Here is a 17,815-nt window from a genome sequence, read left to right as displayed (position 1 = left end):
CAAACACGACGATTTTTGCTTCCAAACGCCGCTACGTCTTTTGTTCGATCCTATATCAGCTTATGCGCACGCTTCACAGCATCGGAAACTAACTGTGATTGACGTATGACTTTCTTCGTGGGAGAACAGCTTGAAGCGCCTCAGCGCGGTCACCGAGAGCTACCCTGCGGATTGTGATCCATCGTATATGAGTAGTTTGGGTAATTTACACCCTGTTGCTCGGCGAAGGCTCCGTGTCCTGAAGGTTCAGTTCTCGACCACAAGTCGTCCAAGGTCAGCACGAATGGTGCGTCCTGATCGTAGCTGGTTATGAATGGGTTTGAAAACATGAACTGATTGCTGTAAGGGTCTTCAAGATACTGATACTGCTCTGGCTGGGAATGAAGCTGGTTCATCTGCGGCAAAAGCTGCTGATGTGCTTGTGATCGTTCTAAACCTGCCAGCAGCTGTGGACCTGCGGTCGCTTGACTAAAGCTGCCACTTCCGGGCCGATTATTGGACGCGACGTAGCCACCATACCACTGATTCGGTTGGAGTTGGGGGACGTGTCCACTGTCAGGGTAGGTGGGTGGTTCTTGTCGAGGATGGCCAAAACTCGGGGCGACATGCTCGTTCTTAATGTGCGCTGGCTCGTTATCAATCAAGAGCTCGCTGAAAATCGTCTGGAACCTCTGTTGCTGTATAATCTTGACGATGACTTTGTGCGCTCGTTCCACAACAGCGTCAGTGTGTCGCATCGCATTTAGCCAGTGGAACAATCTCTTCACGCTGTTCTTGACATCGACTTGGCTACCTTGCATGTGGTTCTGCTCATACGACAATTCTAAGAGCAAGACTGCCATCGCTTGCATAACTGGGCATTGGATCAGTAACCGAAAATTACTTCTTGCGTGAGTAATGCTTACTGTTGTGTACGATCGACCACCAGGGACCATTTTCATACAAGATCTCAGGACTTGAATCAATGGACAGCAGGCCGGCCAGAGCAAGCGCAGCTCTCACACAAGTTCGTGCCATCCGCTGGTCGAATGTTGCGGAGACATCGCTCTGATCGCGTATCTTGCGTCCAGAGCGACAAAGGCATGGTCGCGTGATCAGTATCTTGGTACTCAAGTAGTAGAATCGAAGCAAGAGGCTTTCACGCGATCCCTCTGGTGGTGGGAACATTTGTGTGTGGAGACTACCATTATCCGGCAATGCGCCGTGTTTCCAGTCGTCCAGCTCTTGGAGTAGATTGGGGATCGTGTTCTGAACGTACGCCCACGAGTACTGAGCAGTACGGGGAGAATATAGCGCAGCTAAGAGCTTTTGCGTAATAAGGCCGATGTTCAGATGCGCGTCTAGATACGATCGCGGAGCTTGTCGACGGCTCTTTCCTGCATTACTATTACTGGCCGGCGTGGCCGACTTGTCTTGTTCTCGGATCGATGGAGTAGAGCCTGCGGGACTATTCGAGGTAGATACCTCTTCAGCAAAAGTCATCGGCAGCGACACAGTACAATCTTCGTGGCCGAGCACACAAGGTCGCCCGGTAATGGCGCTAAGTTGGCACTCTATCGCGTGGAGGCTCCACCACGTGCGCAAAGTAATCTCCTTCTTGCCGACTGGTGTCTTCGGATCCTCGTTACGCAAATGGAGACCCAGGGCCAGAGCTAAGCGGATAGCTATCCCGATCATCACCCAGCCTCTGCTTACACGCCCAATGACCTGATAGTAGAAAGCCAACAAGCCAGACTCGTAATGGTTAGCAATGACCGTTCAAGGCGATACCAGTGAGTGGCATAGTTAGTTCGGAGGGTCTCCCCAAAACCTCTTAACTCACCACTTGTATCAAAGCCAAGTCTGGTGCAGCAGCGAATGGCCATGGACCCAGCAAGCGAACGGTTCTCGTCATATATACCAGGTGATCGCAATCCTCCCCCTGCCACTCCGCGTTGATCAAGTGAGAATATCGCGCGCCTATTGCGAACACTATGTTTAGTATCGCCAGCCATTTGTCCGGAACGGAGAACGGACGTTGTGAATTGACGGCCTGGAAGTAGCGCCGAAATTGGTCTTCGAATTGGGGCGGCAGGATAGGGAATGACTTGTGAACAGTTCGCATGTAGCACTCCAAAAGCTTCTCTGTGACCTCCTGTGGAGGTAGGTCGTAAGGGTTGACATCCATTTCCAAATCGCTGCTGTCGGAATCAAGATAGAACGAGGCTTCTGTGACAGGAATAGCTGGTTTGGTTTTCCGTGGAGAAGCATACTCGAGTGTTGTGATCGCATTGCTTGTATCCGAGATAGTTTGTTGATCAGGCCCCTCCGTTTTTTCTTGATCTTGCAGGGAGCGTAACCAGTGAACCCCCGCGCCCTGGCCCACGTAGCCGGTTGACCGTGATTTGCGGCTGCGCAGAAGGTCCTCGTCTAAACGAGCCAGTCCTTCCTCGGCGCGGGCATGATGTGCAATAGACGAGTATTGGTTGTCCTCCTTCTCCAGTTCTTCGGGTACTGATAGCTTCCTTCTCTTCAAAGTCCTGACCGAGACAGTTGACGAGGAGTCATCTTCGTATCCTTGTAGCGCGTCCTGGATGCGGGCTTTATCGGACTGGTCTAAGTTTTGTCGTAGGCTGAGTTCCCGCAGCAGCAGAACAAGATCCTTATTCTTGTTCGTAGCTGATTTCAGACGGTCCCGGCGCGCTTGATCGTACAAACAATCGAGATTGTTTGCAATGCAACCAGCGCAGCGTGGCGTGTCACCAGAGCATTTGACTTCTGTGGTGGGCTTGTCAGTGTGATTCGAAACTTTTACCTAACACTTACTCCGCTTCCTGCAGCTGAGACACTGTGGATGTTAGCACGGGCATATCGCGATGCAAAGTGGAAGAGTAAAGCACGTACTGCTCGTCCCGCGCGTGGCGTTGGTTGGCTCACATCCTGCTCGTCGGGCGGTTCTGGGGGGCCAGGGCGTGGCTGCCGGGGTATTGCCACTTTGGCCGCATCCGCAGCGGTATGGATCTCCATGAATGCCGTACTCAGCTGTTCGATACACGATGGAATAGGCGAATAGGCTCCGCGGGACCGCTAAGACCTGGGGTTGCGGGACTGTTCGGCTAATCCAGGCTTGAGGGTCGCGTCGGATGCGCGTGGTGAAGTATCCGGACGCTGGTTGATGTGGCGCGAGCAGTGAGCTTCGCCGCCGCCGCGGTGTTCACTTTCACTCGCGCTTCTGGGCTTGCAAGGAGCGTGATCGGGGCGCACAGAGAGGACAGTAAGCTGGATCAAGAGGATGGGGCGTCTCTGCGTTGATGCACACCTCAGGCATGACTGGCGCCCACAAGCAGCCACTTGCTCCTGTACTCACTTTTGGGTTGCAGATTCACCATCCACGGCCACGTCTTGACGGCTCACTGATCCGCGTCATTCGCGGCACGTTCATCCGACCTATAAGAAGGGGCGGACGACTCGCGCCCTCTAGCCTCGTGAAGCATGTCACAGCCCCCCTGTCATGATCGTGTGTACTCGTTCATGGAATGCAAAGCAACTGAATTCTCGGCGTTCAGGTGCTGTCGGTCTCAAGCATCGGGTCATGGGCTGCTCGACCGCACAATACAGCTCGTCGCCAACGAGCATAATGAAGGGGACGGCCACAGAAGGTGCCCCAAGCAACACATGAGCCGAAGATGGATTCAACGCACAAGGCCACGATGTCAACTGGAGACAGACGAGTGGTGTGGACAACGCCAGCAAAGTGCGGGTCTACGAGAGGCCATAGATATCGCGCTCAAGGCGGATCGAGTCTGCTGATAGCGCGTGAGGTTGGTGCGACCACACGGGAACACCAGAGGTAACAACACTGCGTCGCCCGCCAGCTTCCGATCACGTGCGGTGTCGTCATCGCTCACTAGCGCAAGTGCATCGTTCCTTCCCCAACGTCCTCCGCGCCCAGGTTCGCCACCGCAGATCCCGCGTGCTACCTACCGACCCGCACAAAGCATAAAACTGCCGAGAGGCTGAACGTCTGTGATTATCAATCAAGCAACCGTACTTGGGAGGCGAATGAGCGCTTATTTTCAAACTATTTCTAACTATATCGGCTAGTTATTTCCAAGCGACGTGCGCGATGCCAATAATGTGGGAATACACAGTACGCGGTCGACGGACGTAATTGGAAGGGTTTTCTCCCTAGCGAATTGAGCAGCATTCGGTCGCGGGATTTTGGTCCATGCAGCGCTTCATTCGACCGTCTGTCGGTTGCAGATCTCAGCATACCCAACAATGCGGACGTGACAAGGAGGCATTGCGGCGTGGCTTTCCTAACGTCTCGAAAACACATCGCTCTCACTGGATAGGATGGCGGGATTTTGGCCCGCGCAGCATGGATGTTTGGCCGTTTGCGGATCTCTTCGTCACCGGATCTCTGATCCGTTAGCATGTACAATTGCCCTATCACAACAACTATAGTCGAGGCGGGGGAAGCGTTACGTTGTGCTGCTGTACCACAAGGATAGTCTTCCTAGTGATAGAAATTACACAATATACGGGCGACATCACTACAATACGACGCAAGTCAAACGAACAAGAGCACGCAAAGATGGCGAAGCTACTCTTTCGATTATCCCTTCTCGACTAAGCTACCTCTGCAAGCGGTCAGGCTCAATGCACAGACCTCTTTGTTTCTTCTGATTCTGGTGTTATCTCTTCCTTCTCTCGCAACCTCACTGCACATCCTCGCTTGCAGCGTTCAACGTGCGTCTCATGCCATATTGTGACTCGTACAATCTTGCACGAAAGCAAGACGATCCTCAAAACTAACACCAGGAGTGAAGAAATACGTGTGGGGACTCGTACGCCGTAGAAGAAACTTTTGAACAACTGTTCGGGGTATCATAATTCGTGAAGACAAAGAATGTCCTGGACAAGGACGATGGCAAGCAGAAGAATAGAAGAGCCTCATGTCGATGGGACCTCTTCTTCCTCGTCGATATCCTGGAGGAAATCGAGGCCACTGTAGTCATCGTTGTCTGGCGAAGAAGCTGCGCTCAGTACTGAGCTCGTGCTTGATGACCGACGGATATTGTCCAGATCGAGCGACGAAGTGCTAGTCATGGGACTGGGTTTCGGTCTCGTTGATTGCGCATTTCCCAAAGAGGTGGGTGCGTCGACACCCAAAAGGTCGCCAGCGCATCGTGCAAGGTACTCGTCGACGGCCCAGAAACCACAGCCGGCGTGTCGCAAAACTTCATTCTTCAGCTCTAATATCTCTTCGCGGAGCATGGCTACATTCTCCTTGAGAGCCTTATTCTTGGAAGAGAAATCCCGTGCGCGCGCTTCGAGGCCATTGATGTACTCTTTCTTGCGTTGCCTGCACTTGTGGGCGGCAACTCGATTCTTCTCGAGATGCGACTGCCGGGCCGAGGATACCTGGAACGGGAAGCCATCGGCAGTGTAGTGCTCGGCCATGTGTGGCGTCGACTTTGGCCTTCCTCGCTTGCGCTTAGGTGGTTGGCCGTCTTGTTGGGGTTGCTGGGTCTGCACGGGAGCGGGATCCTTGGTTGAGGAGTGCCGCGAGGTGCGGCGTCGCTTCGAAGCAGGCTCGTCTTGTGCTAGTTGGTGAGGCTGGTAATTCTGCAATGCCTGCACCTGGTGATCCGGGAAGAGCGTCTCGTTGTGGAGCTCCTCGAGTGGGATCGAAGCCTCACGATGCGGGTCGCGTAGCGGTTCAGCAGGAGACAGTTCCTCGGGCGGGGTGACCTGGCCATAGCGCTCGACAGATGCAGCCGTGAGCAGAGAGGGCGGGATGGTAAAGGCCGACTGCGGGAAGGAGGGGGCGTTGCTGAAGGCAGCCCACTTATCGGAAGGAGAGTTGGCGCCGTTGTCGCCGTTGTCGAGCGCAAGGTATGCGTCGTTTGCCCACGATGGTTCCCCGAAGGCGTGATGGATGTTTGCTTCGACCTCCATTGTGGTGATGGCAGGCGGTGTTATGGCGGTTGGTATTGGCAGTGTGGATGCTGGAACGGTTACGGGTCTTGGTGTTTGTACGGATGTGGAATGTGGTTGCTGCAAGGCCGTGAGCGGGGTGGGATTATGTTATAGCAGTTGGCGGCTCAAATCGCCGAAGCATGCGCCCAAGGAATGGGTAGCAGTGTGGCAAGCAGACGAAAACGGTAGCGAGGTCCTGGAGGGGAAGTGCGGCGGAGGGGATCAGGGCGGAGGGGCTATAAGAGTCTCGTCCCGGCGGGAGATGGAAATCGGCCGACAATGGGGGAACCCGTCATGGCCAATGTGAAATCCCATCTGCTGGCAAGATCAGCTTGAATGCGAGCGATCGGTCGATGGCAGGAGGCGCGAGGCCGGGCGACGGCGAAGCGAGCCACACAGGCGCTGCAGAGGCGCCCACCCGCGCCAGGCAAAACTTGCTTGAACATGGCCTTTGCGCATGCCATTTCCGATCGCGATCGCGCGCAGCCCGAAAGCTCTCTACTGCTACCTGGCAGACAGAGAGTGCAGCAACCGCGCCCTCGCTGCTTGCATCGCGCCCGCCCGCCTGCTTCGGCCGTGCGAAGCTGCTGCCCCTGCCGTCGTCGGGCGGAGCAAAGGACACTTGCCCGCCGCGCAGACGAACGCGCCAACCCATGCTGCAGCACCTGTGAGGGTGCCAGCCTCGGCACCAGGCGTCTATGCATCGTGAAAACAGTGCGTCTGGCGCGCGAGGTCACGTTGCCCGACTGTCCCCGGGCCCTCTCCAGCGTCCCTGCCCGGCACCTTCGCAGTTTCACAGCACGTCTGCGCCCTGGTGACCCTTGCATCCAAGCTTGTCGCAATGTGTCGCTGGGTGCAAGCGGAGCGTCTTCAGAACAACGCTCCGAGTCGCGCTGCCATCCATCTTGCAGCACGTTTCGCACGTTCTGGAACCTCGTCGCCGTCCCCACGCCCCACCAACCTGCCTTTGACAACGTTGACACCATCCAAGCATGCGCCTATAGTCTGCGCAGGAACCTAGCGGAGCATCGACTTGCACCATGACGTCGCCAGTGGAGAGGCTTGCAGCTCCGCGGACCCGACCCCTGAAAATCTGGGGTGAGCTCTATCCCTCTCTACTCGCACCTTGGGATGTGCGGAAAAAACTCCCGCACCCAATCAGGGTGCAGGGGCTGGCCTTCCGTTCACCAACAGATTGGTAGCCCTGAGAGCCCACCGCTTTGACAACCCTGCATCCCCGTATCGTCGGCCGTCGTCCCAGGGCAGTGCGCGATCCTCGAGTCAATTGACGTCATCCGGATGATGGCATTGTCAATTTGCCCATGACGATCACTCCATTTCCCGATCGCTGAAAGGAGTTTGCCATGTGCAACCGTGCGCTGCTTCCCGCCATGCGATAGTGCACGCCTTCCAAACACACAGCGCTGATTAGCGGGATAGCTGCCGAGCTCCAACCTTCTGACGCCTGCCGTTGCGTTGTGGACTCTGGTACGCTCGCAGACGTGGGCTTTCTGCTGGCTGGAATCTGCTCTGGATAGTCATCGTTGGGAAGCACGCGTGGCTGGAACAGCGTGGTGCGGCAATCGCGCTCGGCTGCAACTGCAAAGCTTCCAGTTCATCGACAGTGAATGCTCCGAGTCAAAGTAAACCGCCATTGGCTACGCTGTCTTTTCAAAGCTCCGCGGAGAAACGCTGTCGCCTTGGCAGATACTGCGGGCAGCAGCAGTAACCATGGGTCCACGGTGGGGGGGCATCCCGCCTGACGGAAATCCGAATCGTTGCCTTCTGTTGTCGCGAACACCTTCACACGTGGTTCCATGTCACAGCTGAAAGCCCACCCCACCGTCTAATCGACCAAGTGGGACTGCATCATATTGCAACGAGTTAGCTTGGACGACTTCTCACGATGCTCGCACTGTCGATACTGTCCCCGCGCTACTATGCCCGGTATCCTTTACCGTGGCCAATGACCTGTAGCTTGCCGAGGGGTCGTCCCAAGGGCAACGCTGGGGGTCGGCGTGAACATACCCCGCATCATGAACCGCGGCGCTCTCATTCATGTCATGGGTAGGCTGGGATCCGTGAAAGCTGATGGGCCCGCCCAGTCTTCGAGCTACTCGCACCGTTACGTCGTGCGTAGGACCAGCGACCTGGAAACATGTGCTGGGACCCTGGATCCCCTCTTTGCCCAGATTGGCCACGGCATTCGGAGCCGATGACCTTCGCTGGGCTACTGCTACCATTGCGATAGACATGCCCCGGAAAGGGGGAAGGTGTCAGTAGTCTCCAGAGCATTTCTTTCCACTATACACCGTGCTCCCGGGTTGTATCGTCTCACACCTCGAGAGATGTCTTGTATAACTTATTGCCATCGTTGGCACGGCTCGAGAACTAAGTATTGCCAGCAACATCGCACGCGAACCTTTCTTCCGAACAATCACTTGTGGCTCGTCAGCCTGTGGACTCTATAAGCTTACCAGGTCGAAAAATGTCCTATTATCAATGCCGAGAGTACACGTAGCTCGCCACCCACACAAGGTCGTGGGCAACTCCTGTCTGGACTGAGAAGTCTACGACAACCCGACTGCTCATGCCTCCTCACCATCATCGTATTCCGATCGGGACTTCAAACGAGGAACGGTCACGATTCGACACGAGATTCGGTCTGAGCATCCTTCGCCCAGTAGTCAAGTATCGTAACGTGATCGGGAGCTAGCAGAAGTAGGCACAAGAGCATGGATGATACTATGGCTTGTCGGACGCCTATTGCAGGCTTGTTACTCGCCAATTCGTGAGAAGCGTAATGGTGGGTTTGTTGAGCACTTTACCATATACCCGTCTTACGATGAAAGGAGTCTTGCAGGATAAGGTTGTTCACTCGACTTGAGTGCTGGAAACTTGTTCTCTACGAGAAGCTGCGAGTGAGCGAGGATGGGCATCGTGGGAAAGGTTCAGATAGGGAGTGGCCTCCTTATGTTCCCTCTTAGGATCCGGGCACCCATATACGATCATTTGATTGATGGACCTGGATCTCGCATCTCGGAGAATGGGAAGTGCGCTGGAGGAGTTTAGGTGCCAACTCGATTATGAACAATGGGCGGTCCCGAGGTCGATGCCTCATCACGTGCGATCACCGCGGTGAAGCTCACAGGAAGCGAATCAGTGCACTGGACTTGATGCTGGTCTGTAGGCAACTATAAGTCGCATGTTTCTTCGCGTATGCCACTTGTTACTGAATGTATCGCAGGCACACCGAAATCACTGATATGCTCTACATGACACCGCGCCACAAAATCCACAACGCCATCGCTCTTCCACGATCTTCAACTATACTCTCACCCAGAGTATTGCAAAAGATCAAATCCATCACTCTCGAAGTCGGGTCACATGACAGCTTCTTCTTCGAGCGCCCGTTACGCTACTAGCCGGACGTAGAAGAGAGCCACGTAGATGCACATCGTCGGTCTTCACTCGCTGCGGTATATTTAGAGGAACCGTACTATCCCTCCCTTCTATCGTGTTGCTTATTGTAAACCGCACCATCACTGGGATGTCCAAGATCCTGAGGTACCCAGTACATGGGGCGCTGGATGCCAGGATCTTGAGAAGATGACGAGGCTCAGGACATTGAACAATGTGGTGGCACGCGACTTAATACTTGTGTGCAGTAAGAATAGCAGGTTTGACAAGGGGCAGTTCTTGGCTATCAATGACGGACAAGCGGAGCCGTTCATCCTCGAGCCGCTGATTAATGTGAAACGAGCGTTGGGTGGAGATTTGGACTTGTCGTTGATAATTGGCCGGGCTGTTATGGACGATGAATCGGTGTTCGAGGAAAGGGCGGTCGAACTTGGTATTGCTGTGGCGCGGACGAGGATCCTTTGCTGGGAGAGGGGGGTTTCCTTAAATTGTTATCAAAACACCGTCGTCGTTAGCTCAGATTTCACCAGGAGCTTTACACCATCTATTTATCCCTTAGTATATCCGAGATCTCAACTGCACTCGGTAGGACCTTAAAGGAAGACAGTGCAGTTCGATTTGATTTTGAGTGATCCCGTTGGCACGATACGCTGTCACGTTCAAAATCCACCTTAAGATTGATTCAATTCCTTTCCGTCTTGGTGACCATTCCCTTTGTCTACGGTGATTTATGTTATCAAGACAATATCTTCTCAAGGATCTCTACAAGCTCTTGAATTTCATCCTCCGTATTGTAGTGCACCATACTAACGCGCACAACACCCTCCGGTGCCAACCCCAACACCTCATCGCACAGCCTCTTGGAATAGAAATGACCCCATCTGAATCCAAGGTTGCTGATTTTGTCCGCCTGCTCCACGATCTCCCGCGAATCCTTGCCCTTCACCACGAATGAGATGGTCGGAACTCTGACAGTTGAATCTGATGAAGTAGAGCCTAGTACAGTGATGTCCTTGCGTGAGTTCAAAAACTCAAGCAGGATGGTCTGCAATTTTTCTTCATGCGCGACAATAGCATCGCTTTTGTCGGCCAGGTAATCGACTATGCAGGGAAGAGACTGCACATTTTCGTAGTTGGAAGCTGCGAAGCCGAGTTTGTCTTCGAGGGTTTTGGTGGAGTTGAAGTAGTGTGGGAGCGGTTTCACGTATTCTTGGGCGGCATTGCTGGCGTACAGGACAGCGATGTGTGGGCCGTAAACCTGGCTAAATCAGCACATGTATGTATAGGGGAAAGGCACGGAGATGGGCTGCGCTACCTTGTACCACGAGAACGCGTAGAAATCCACTCCAAAAGCTTTCACGTCAACCTTCCGATGGGGAGCGAAGCTCACACCATCCACACAAAACAACGCACCTGCCTCATGCACAGTATCTGCAATTGCCTTCACGTCATGAATCCCTCCCAATATATTGCTTACGTGGGTACACGCAACGAACTTTACCTTCGGCCCTAGCAGCGGTTTGAGGTTCTCAGGCGTAAGTTTCAGCTCTGGCTTAGGCGACTCCCACCACTTAACCGTAAGCTTCAGACGATCTGCCAAATGAAGCCAGGGCTTCACGTTCGTCTCATGTTCCATCTTCGAAAGAATGATCTCTGAGCCTTCGGGGATCTTTAGCGCCGACGAAAGGTTCATAAAGAGCTGGGTGGTAGAGCCTCCGAGGACGATCTCATCGCGGCCTGCATTCATGTAATTTGCGGCAGCCTGGTAGCCTTCTTCGTATCTGGTGTTGGAGATTTTGCCGGTGTGGTAGGAGGCGCCGAGTTGGACGTTGGTCTTTGACAAATATTGGGTTATGCTGTTTAGACTGTTTAGTAAATCTTTCTCTATAGCATACCAGAACAGAGCTTACGAGTCGATCACATCTCCCAGGGTCTGGCTTCCTCCAGCGTTGTCGAGAAATACCTGGTCTTGATTTAGTGCGGGGAAGCGATCGCGGGCTGCGGTAACGTCGAATGTTTCGGACATCTTGGTTGATGATAGTAAATAGAGGGTCTCTGGGCCAGATAGGTGATATGAAGACTTGAAGCTCTTATACGAAGATGTGATACTGTTGAAGGTGGACCGCATTTACAAATAGATGCACGACACATGCGGGTAGTGAGGGGTTAGCCAGATTAGGCAGGCGTATACTTGTGCATGCAATGACGCACGCCCTACTGCGAACGATCTGGTAACCTGCCATCGATTGTGTTCCCGGTATAGAAATCCTGTCTGCATCACGAAGTCCATGTCCAACGCAGAAAGTGTGCTCCAACATACTAGCAATGAAGGATCACCTACTATACGTCGACTCGAAAGATAATGTACTCATGGTAGGATATACATAAAATTTGTACGTACTCCAGTAGCGACGGTTAGCGACGGCGCTGCAACTTGCAGCGGTACGCTGGAATCCAGCCCCTCAAAGACAAACCTGGGCAACCGTTGGTGGAACGCGCTGCTACATATCAATGTTTCACGGAATGCACCCGCAGAGCTCATCCGAACGTTGAAGAGGAAAACAAAGGGTGGTTAAAGTCTCCCCCAGTTTCATCTTATGTGAATGCTGGCGAAGCAAATCGAACTTGAGCGCGATGTTAGTTGGGTGACACCAGTTGAGAGACTAATATTCGCATGGGGTTTGATGACGTGACTTTAGAGCCATTGATCGAGATATAAGGTTCACTGATCCAAAAAGCAGAAGACTGCGAGCATGTCGAGCTTACGTAAGGGTTGTTGGAAGGTTGTTTGTGAGGGTGAGCACCCCAGGGATCGCTTCCTAGGAATAATGTCTGCCTCAATCCTTCTTGTAGGCTTTCCACACCGCCGCCTCGAACTCTTTGATCAATGCCTCGCTCTTCTCATCGCCCCAAGGGATGACCTGCGTCGCAAAAAAATACGCCAGGCCCTTCTCGCGATTGGCATTCCAGCTTAGGTTCGCCATCCCATGCCATCCAAGCGTACCCTTGGGCTTGAAGTAGTCCTCTCGGTCGATGTCATGAGTGGTCAGGAACCCACCAAGCCCTTGATTGGGAGATACTCGGTCCATGCTGCGGCCCACGCATGGGGCGCACGCAATGTCCCACATCGACTTCTGCAACTTACTGCCCTCCTTGAATTGTGGTGTGAACATCGTGTCCATGGTCTCTTCCTTGAGCGTTACGGGTGACTCCTTGAGTGTATCGGCCAGAATGCGCATGTAATCGTCGATGGTAGAATAAATACCAGCACCGCCGCGCTCAGCCTCCGGTTCTTCCCATATAGGGGTCTTGCTTGGAGCGAGTGACCCATCTGGTCTCCGCTCGCTCATCTGCATGAGCTTCTCCGCTACCTCAGGTTTGCGCGGAAGGTGCCACGTCCAGGACTTGATCCCTAGCGGCTGAGCGATGTTTAGTGTGACATAGTCTTCGAATGCAGTCTTCGTCAGTCGTTCGACCAGCAAGCTTGCCCAGTCAAGATTAGTGCCTATACCGAAAGTCAACTGAAAAAAGTCCCTGTAAATGTTCGGTATCAGTCCTAACTTACCATAGTTCCACGTTCCTCCTGCCTCTGCAATTCGAGGAAACATGATCTCCTCGGTGCGGCCAGTGGACGGGAGTTGTGCGATTTCTCCACGTGAGCTACGCCACATTGTCAGTGTGGGGTTAAGCCAATCGTAGACTATGCCGCTCGAGTGGGTTAACAGTTGTCGCAGTGTGATGGGATTGGTGGCCTCGCGCAATTCGAAGAACTCTTTCCCTCCAGTCGCAGCAATGATAGGCTGCGATACGAGTTCTGGCAGGTGCACGTTGAGACTTTCGTCAAGCGTGATGAGGCCGCGTTCCACGCATTGGAGCGCTGCAATAGAAGCAACGAGCTTCGTGCACGATGCTATCCAATACACCTGGTCGGAGGTAAGCTCTGCCGCGTCCTCCCTTGCGCCATTGAACCCAGCAACATGCTTATATATGATGTTGCCTACGGCATGTGGTCAGCCTGATATTCGATGTTCGAAAACGGTGATCCGTTTCTTTCACAAAGCCTTGCTTGATCTGCAAACTTAAATGGCTGCGCTACTGTCGAACGTACCAGTCCTATCCACCACGGCTGCTGCAGCTCCGGGTACTCCATTAGCGCCTTTTTGCGTGGCCTGAGAAAATAACTCTTCAAAATGTTCCATATTGCGCGTCAGGTTGATGATTGGTAGTTTGGTGATTGGAGAGGATGCCTAGAAGTGTTGAGCTAACGCGGTAATCGAGGTCGCTCCTGGCTTTGTACTGGGCGCAAACAAGGGAAGCGCCAAGGAGGGGCACAGTTGCGAAGCGACTGCACAGCGAGCAGAAGTTACGCCCCGAGCGGATATAGGGATGACGTTGAACCTCCTCGGCGGAGACAAGCAGACCGCGAATTGAGTCTTGCGTGCGTCGCTCGGAAAGATGATAAACGCGAACGCTTTCTGAAGTCGCGCCGGTTACGCGCGTGCAATCGCTGTGGTCGCACATTCATCACATTTGTAAGCTTGCCATGCTACCAACAATAGCAGCAAGTGGTGCCCAAGGGTGTTACAGCTATACGTGGCTCTTAGTGGTTGCTTGCCAGCAGATCCCAGCAACGCAACAAGCGCAATGGTGTCATCGCTTCCGTAGGCCCCGACTTGCGGTGGCGGTCATGGAATCGTTCCAGCCATTACATTCCTACTGCCTGCGAACATACTCATAGTCGACGTGGCGTACAGGGCTGCATGATCAGGAACGCTGTTTGGGACATGAGGAACGGCCCGCTAGCTCGATTCAGCGCCGTTATGCGGGATTTCGAGTACGATGAAACTCTGCTTGCCGTTCTCTGCACACCTGATAAATGCTTCGAGGGCCCGAGTTAGGAAAACTCATTTGAGTTGCAGCGAATGGAGTAATGAGCGTTTGATCATTCACCGGTCCGAGGTCGAGGTCCATTGAATCTCTGTGATGCGATGGTCGCTGCGTATTAGGGTTGAGTTCAGTGTTTGAGTGATTAGTATTTTGATGTACAGCTTGGCGGCGCTCATTCTTAACTTGCAATAATCGCAACTCAGGACCTAGACATGCGCTGTTGATGGCGGTGTCGTAAGTCGACCACAGGCGGCGCATATGATCGGGCAGCTCGCCGTCTTCTTTCATCACTCCGGCATCAGCAGCGGCTTGGAGAAGTGCTTCTACGTCCATGGAAAGGTCGGAGAGGACTTGCAGTACATCGTCGCACCTCCTCCGCTCTGAGGCAGTAGCACTATCTTTTCGTTTTTGATAGGCACGTTGCGCCTCTCGTACCTGAGCCCGGCGTTTCTGCGCCGTTTAGCTTCTGCGCACGATACTGAGAGTATAGTAGCTACCTCTACAGCGCTCTCATCTCGCGGTGTATTCACGCGCGGCCTGCCTCTCCCTCTTCGAGCTGGTACTACGCCCGCATCCAGAGATAAGTTGTTGTCCGAAGCCGATGAAAGACTGTCAGCCACAGCGGATGCGTCCAGTTCCGTATTGTCCACAATAGGATGTAGCCACTTCATCATGTCAGTTTCGTGAGCTCGATCACCTTGAGACATATGTACTTGTCCTTCGGAGCATACATTGCCATAGCCGAGGCCGTATCCAGCATGCACGATAGCCTCGTCAGTGTGCGCCTTGTCCCCAAGAAACGCGTACATCATTACCCTACAAGCAACAAACTATAAAGACAACTGTGAAATTGCGAGTGATAACACTCGAGGCCGCCTAGAGGAAGAGGAAGGGTGAGACGCAACAGATCATTAATCAACAAAATCAGCTACCAACATCCGTTGGCCTGTGCGGAGGGTACCTAGCGTGGGCGCTACCCAGGCCCTGCAACGCCGCCATCATCTCATCATTGCACACTCCCGCTGAGCCATCTCCAAACGGCCCGCAATGCAGGCCGGCAAAATTCCGCCTGCTTGCTTTTGGGGGCCGATACGGACCCATCGCTGTCCTCCAGCAGAGCACGATAAGAGCTAGTCTTGGGAACTTCAAGCCACCAACCCCACAAGATGCAAGGCCCCATCTAGCCACCAATTGCCTCCAATCAATACTGAAGGGCAGATAGTCCGATCCAATTTTAGTGTACGCCACGCTCCGGCTTGATGTCGCGGCTGCTCCCATTGTTTTCGATACACTCCAGCGCTACCACATGCCGACATCACTGACCGCAGCACAACCTCCGTGATCCACCGCTCAAAGCTCATACCATCGACATATCCACCACTGGCATCTTGTACCATCCTCTATAGAAGTACATGCCAGACAGAGCGTTTCCCCAGTCCAGGCAACGCCTTCCCCCCGCCATGACTTTGACGAACTTGTACTGCACTCCGCTAGACTTCAGTAACTGATACGGGATATAGCCGAGTGCTCCGACTAAGCGACACGGAGGTCATCTCTAATGAGCACCGTCGGCAAGAATCTACGCTTTAACGCAAGGCCAAAAGCTTATGGACGAATTGAGGTTCGCATTACTCTAGGGTACGCAGTACAACTTCCAGGCATAGAACCTGCTCGTCAGGTTTTGAACCGTAGCGATGAGCTCGTCTGCTAAACTTCCAAGCGAAGATTATGAGAACAACAGCATTGTGGACTAGCTGCTCAAAGTTGCCTTCCTGCATTGGATATTGCGCAATGCGACGGCCGGAGGATGTTCCGAAGCTGTGTTGACTACTAACGAAGTCAGCTTCGCGAAAACTTGAGACATAGCCTGGCTCAGAGGTTCCAGGTCTACCAGCATCTTCCGAGGATCAACTGCGCGCATGATTGTCTTGACTGCGCTTATGCAATCGACTAAATTACCAGAGAGGGCTGCGATGTTGCGAACACTGGCGTGTTTGCTTGCAAGGTCGCTTGAGCGTTACTTCACGCTGTGCCAGCGTTGCAGGATGATATCAATTGTCTGGTCATTCGACCCTTTACGCCGCCACGAATATTGCGATACAGTTGAACTCAGCATCAGCCTCATGCAATTACGCGTCATGAGATAGAGTCAGGTGTAGCCCTTATCCTTTATCGCTCTTGGCTAGTGCTGATGAACGCGAAAATGGGGACAGTGGGCCTCGCTCGTACGCGCTACAGTGTCTGCGGACAGACGCCTCCCAACTTGCTCAGGCCCAAGGTTTGTTGTCATGACTATAGTCCTATGGAATGTAGACCTCCGAAGATCCAATAGCCGCTGACGTCGCGTGCATTTGCTAGCTCGCCTGTGTGGCGAGGTTCGACAGGATGTGCACAGCCCAGTCTTCTTACCTTGTGTTGCCTTGTGTGACAATAACCAGCAGGCGATTGTAAGCTCCCAAGAACTTTTGGACTGGGATCGATGTTGGGGGAAATGAACTACCTCGTGGTCTTCTCGCACGTAAAAAGGCTTGGTACCAAGAATCAAGAAGACGGCGTAATTTCATTAGTAAATTTCTGTACATGCTACGGCACCCTATTCCATCCAGTGGAAAATTCTGACCGTATACCGTACTACAGTCTACATCAGTCTATCCGAATGCTCCTGGACGCTGAACCTGAAGAAGCAAAGTTCGTTATGCCGGCGAGATAGTGCCGCACTTATGCAGTCACAGCGCAATATCTCACCTCCACAGGCACACTGGCCTGAGACGTCTATCGTATGCACGTTCGCGAGCCTTCTCTTCATGGCAGCTTCCACGGTACGTCTACTTCTAATATGTCCCGCCGCGAGAGCGATCGATGCTTAGTTCTTCCAACGCCACAAGGACTAGCAAACCGGAGAAGGATGCCAATGCAGATTGACATGAGCGCAGAAACTTGTTGGACTTCCTTTGCAACGCCAGGAGCAGACAGCCTCCTGAAGTTGCTGACGAGGCAGACACTGGGATCGGGAATAATCGAGCAAGTCACCTCTGAAACCCCGCATTTCTAGCACTTCTGGTATTGTCCGAGACTAGCTTGACAATGACGTTCGGATAAGCAGAGGAGGGCAGAGGGAAGGCGCTCGAGTTTCCAGACGATTTCGTAAAGAGTCCAGAAATAGTTGATCTGTGAACGCCCATGCTCATACTTGTATCCACAGCAGAGGCAGTCACCGGGGACACTGCGTTTGTAACTTCCACACAGATATCGACAGAAACTGGGATGACCTCTCGCGACGAACTGACTCAAGTCCAGCACATTCAACACCTGTCACTAATCAAGACACATATTTGACTACCGGAATCTAAGAGAGCGCGATGCATTGTACAGCCTCGCAGGCATCACTATCTGACCAAGAGACCAACCCAAGGGACGAACGATACAGGGAGTCGGTACATCATCAACGTTGAATGCGAGCTGGAAGTAGGTGGTACTGGATACTGCATTTTTCTCGTGACGCTTCCTAAGTGCGGTGCGTGCAAGAGTGACGCCACGGTCGTCT

The 17,815-nt window shown here is 53.3% G+C and overlaps 4 protein-coding genes across 4 annotated transcripts; all 4 read right to left on the bottom strand.

Annotated features, from left to right (window-relative positions):
* Nucleotides 1-149: 149 nt before the first annotated feature.
* N0V89_007524 (uncharacterized protein) lies at nt 150-3,006 on the bottom strand (the record flags this gene model as incomplete). Its single annotated transcript, XM_056216286.1, has 5 exons — nt 150-853; nt 906-1,734; nt 1,823-2,757; nt 2,806-2,827; nt 2,884-3,006. 5 exons carry the CDS (start codon nt 3,004-3,006, stop codon nt 150-152), a joined length of 2,613 nt encoding a protein of 870 aa, XP_056070533.1.
* Nucleotides 3,007-4,935: 1,929 nt separating this feature from the next.
* N0V89_007523 (uncharacterized protein) lies at nt 4,936-5,943 on the bottom strand (the record flags this gene model as incomplete). Its single annotated transcript, XM_056216285.1, has 1 exon — nt 4,936-5,943. One exon carries the CDS (start codon nt 5,941-5,943, stop codon nt 4,936-4,938), a length of 1,008 nt encoding a protein of 335 aa, XP_056070532.1.
* A 4,177-nt stretch (nt 5,944-10,120) lies between these two features.
* On the bottom strand, nt 10,121-11,410 carry N0V89_007522 (uncharacterized protein; the record flags this gene model as incomplete). The annotated part of the gene is made up of 3 exons (XM_056216284.1): nt 10,121-10,642; nt 10,700-11,240; nt 11,295-11,410. 3 exons carry the CDS (start codon nt 11,408-11,410, stop codon nt 10,121-10,123), a joined length of 1,179 nt encoding a protein of 392 aa, XP_056070531.1.
* Nucleotides 11,411-12,221: 811 nt separating this feature from the next.
* Nucleotides 12,222-13,390, bottom strand: N0V89_007521 (uncharacterized protein; the record flags this gene model as incomplete). Its single annotated transcript, XM_056216283.1, has 2 exons — nt 12,222-13,338; nt 13,386-13,390. The coding sequence occupies 2 exons, from the start codon at nt 13,388-13,390 to the stop codon at nt 12,222-12,224; spliced, it is 1,122 nt and encodes a 373-aa protein (XP_056070530.1).
* Between the last annotated feature and the right edge of the window lie 4,425 nt (nt 13,391-17,815).

This window comes from Didymosphaeria variabile (assembly GCF_027946475.1).
Source record: "Didymosphaeria variabile strain IMI 356815 chromosome Unknown scaffold_5, whole genome shotgun sequence".
Lineage (NCBI taxonomy): Eukaryota > Fungi > Ascomycota > Dothideomycetes > Pleosporales > Didymosphaeriaceae > Didymosphaeria > Didymosphaeria variabile.
The sequence above is the reverse complement of the archived record's forward strand: the minus strand, read 5'-3'. Positions and strand labels throughout refer to the sequence as shown.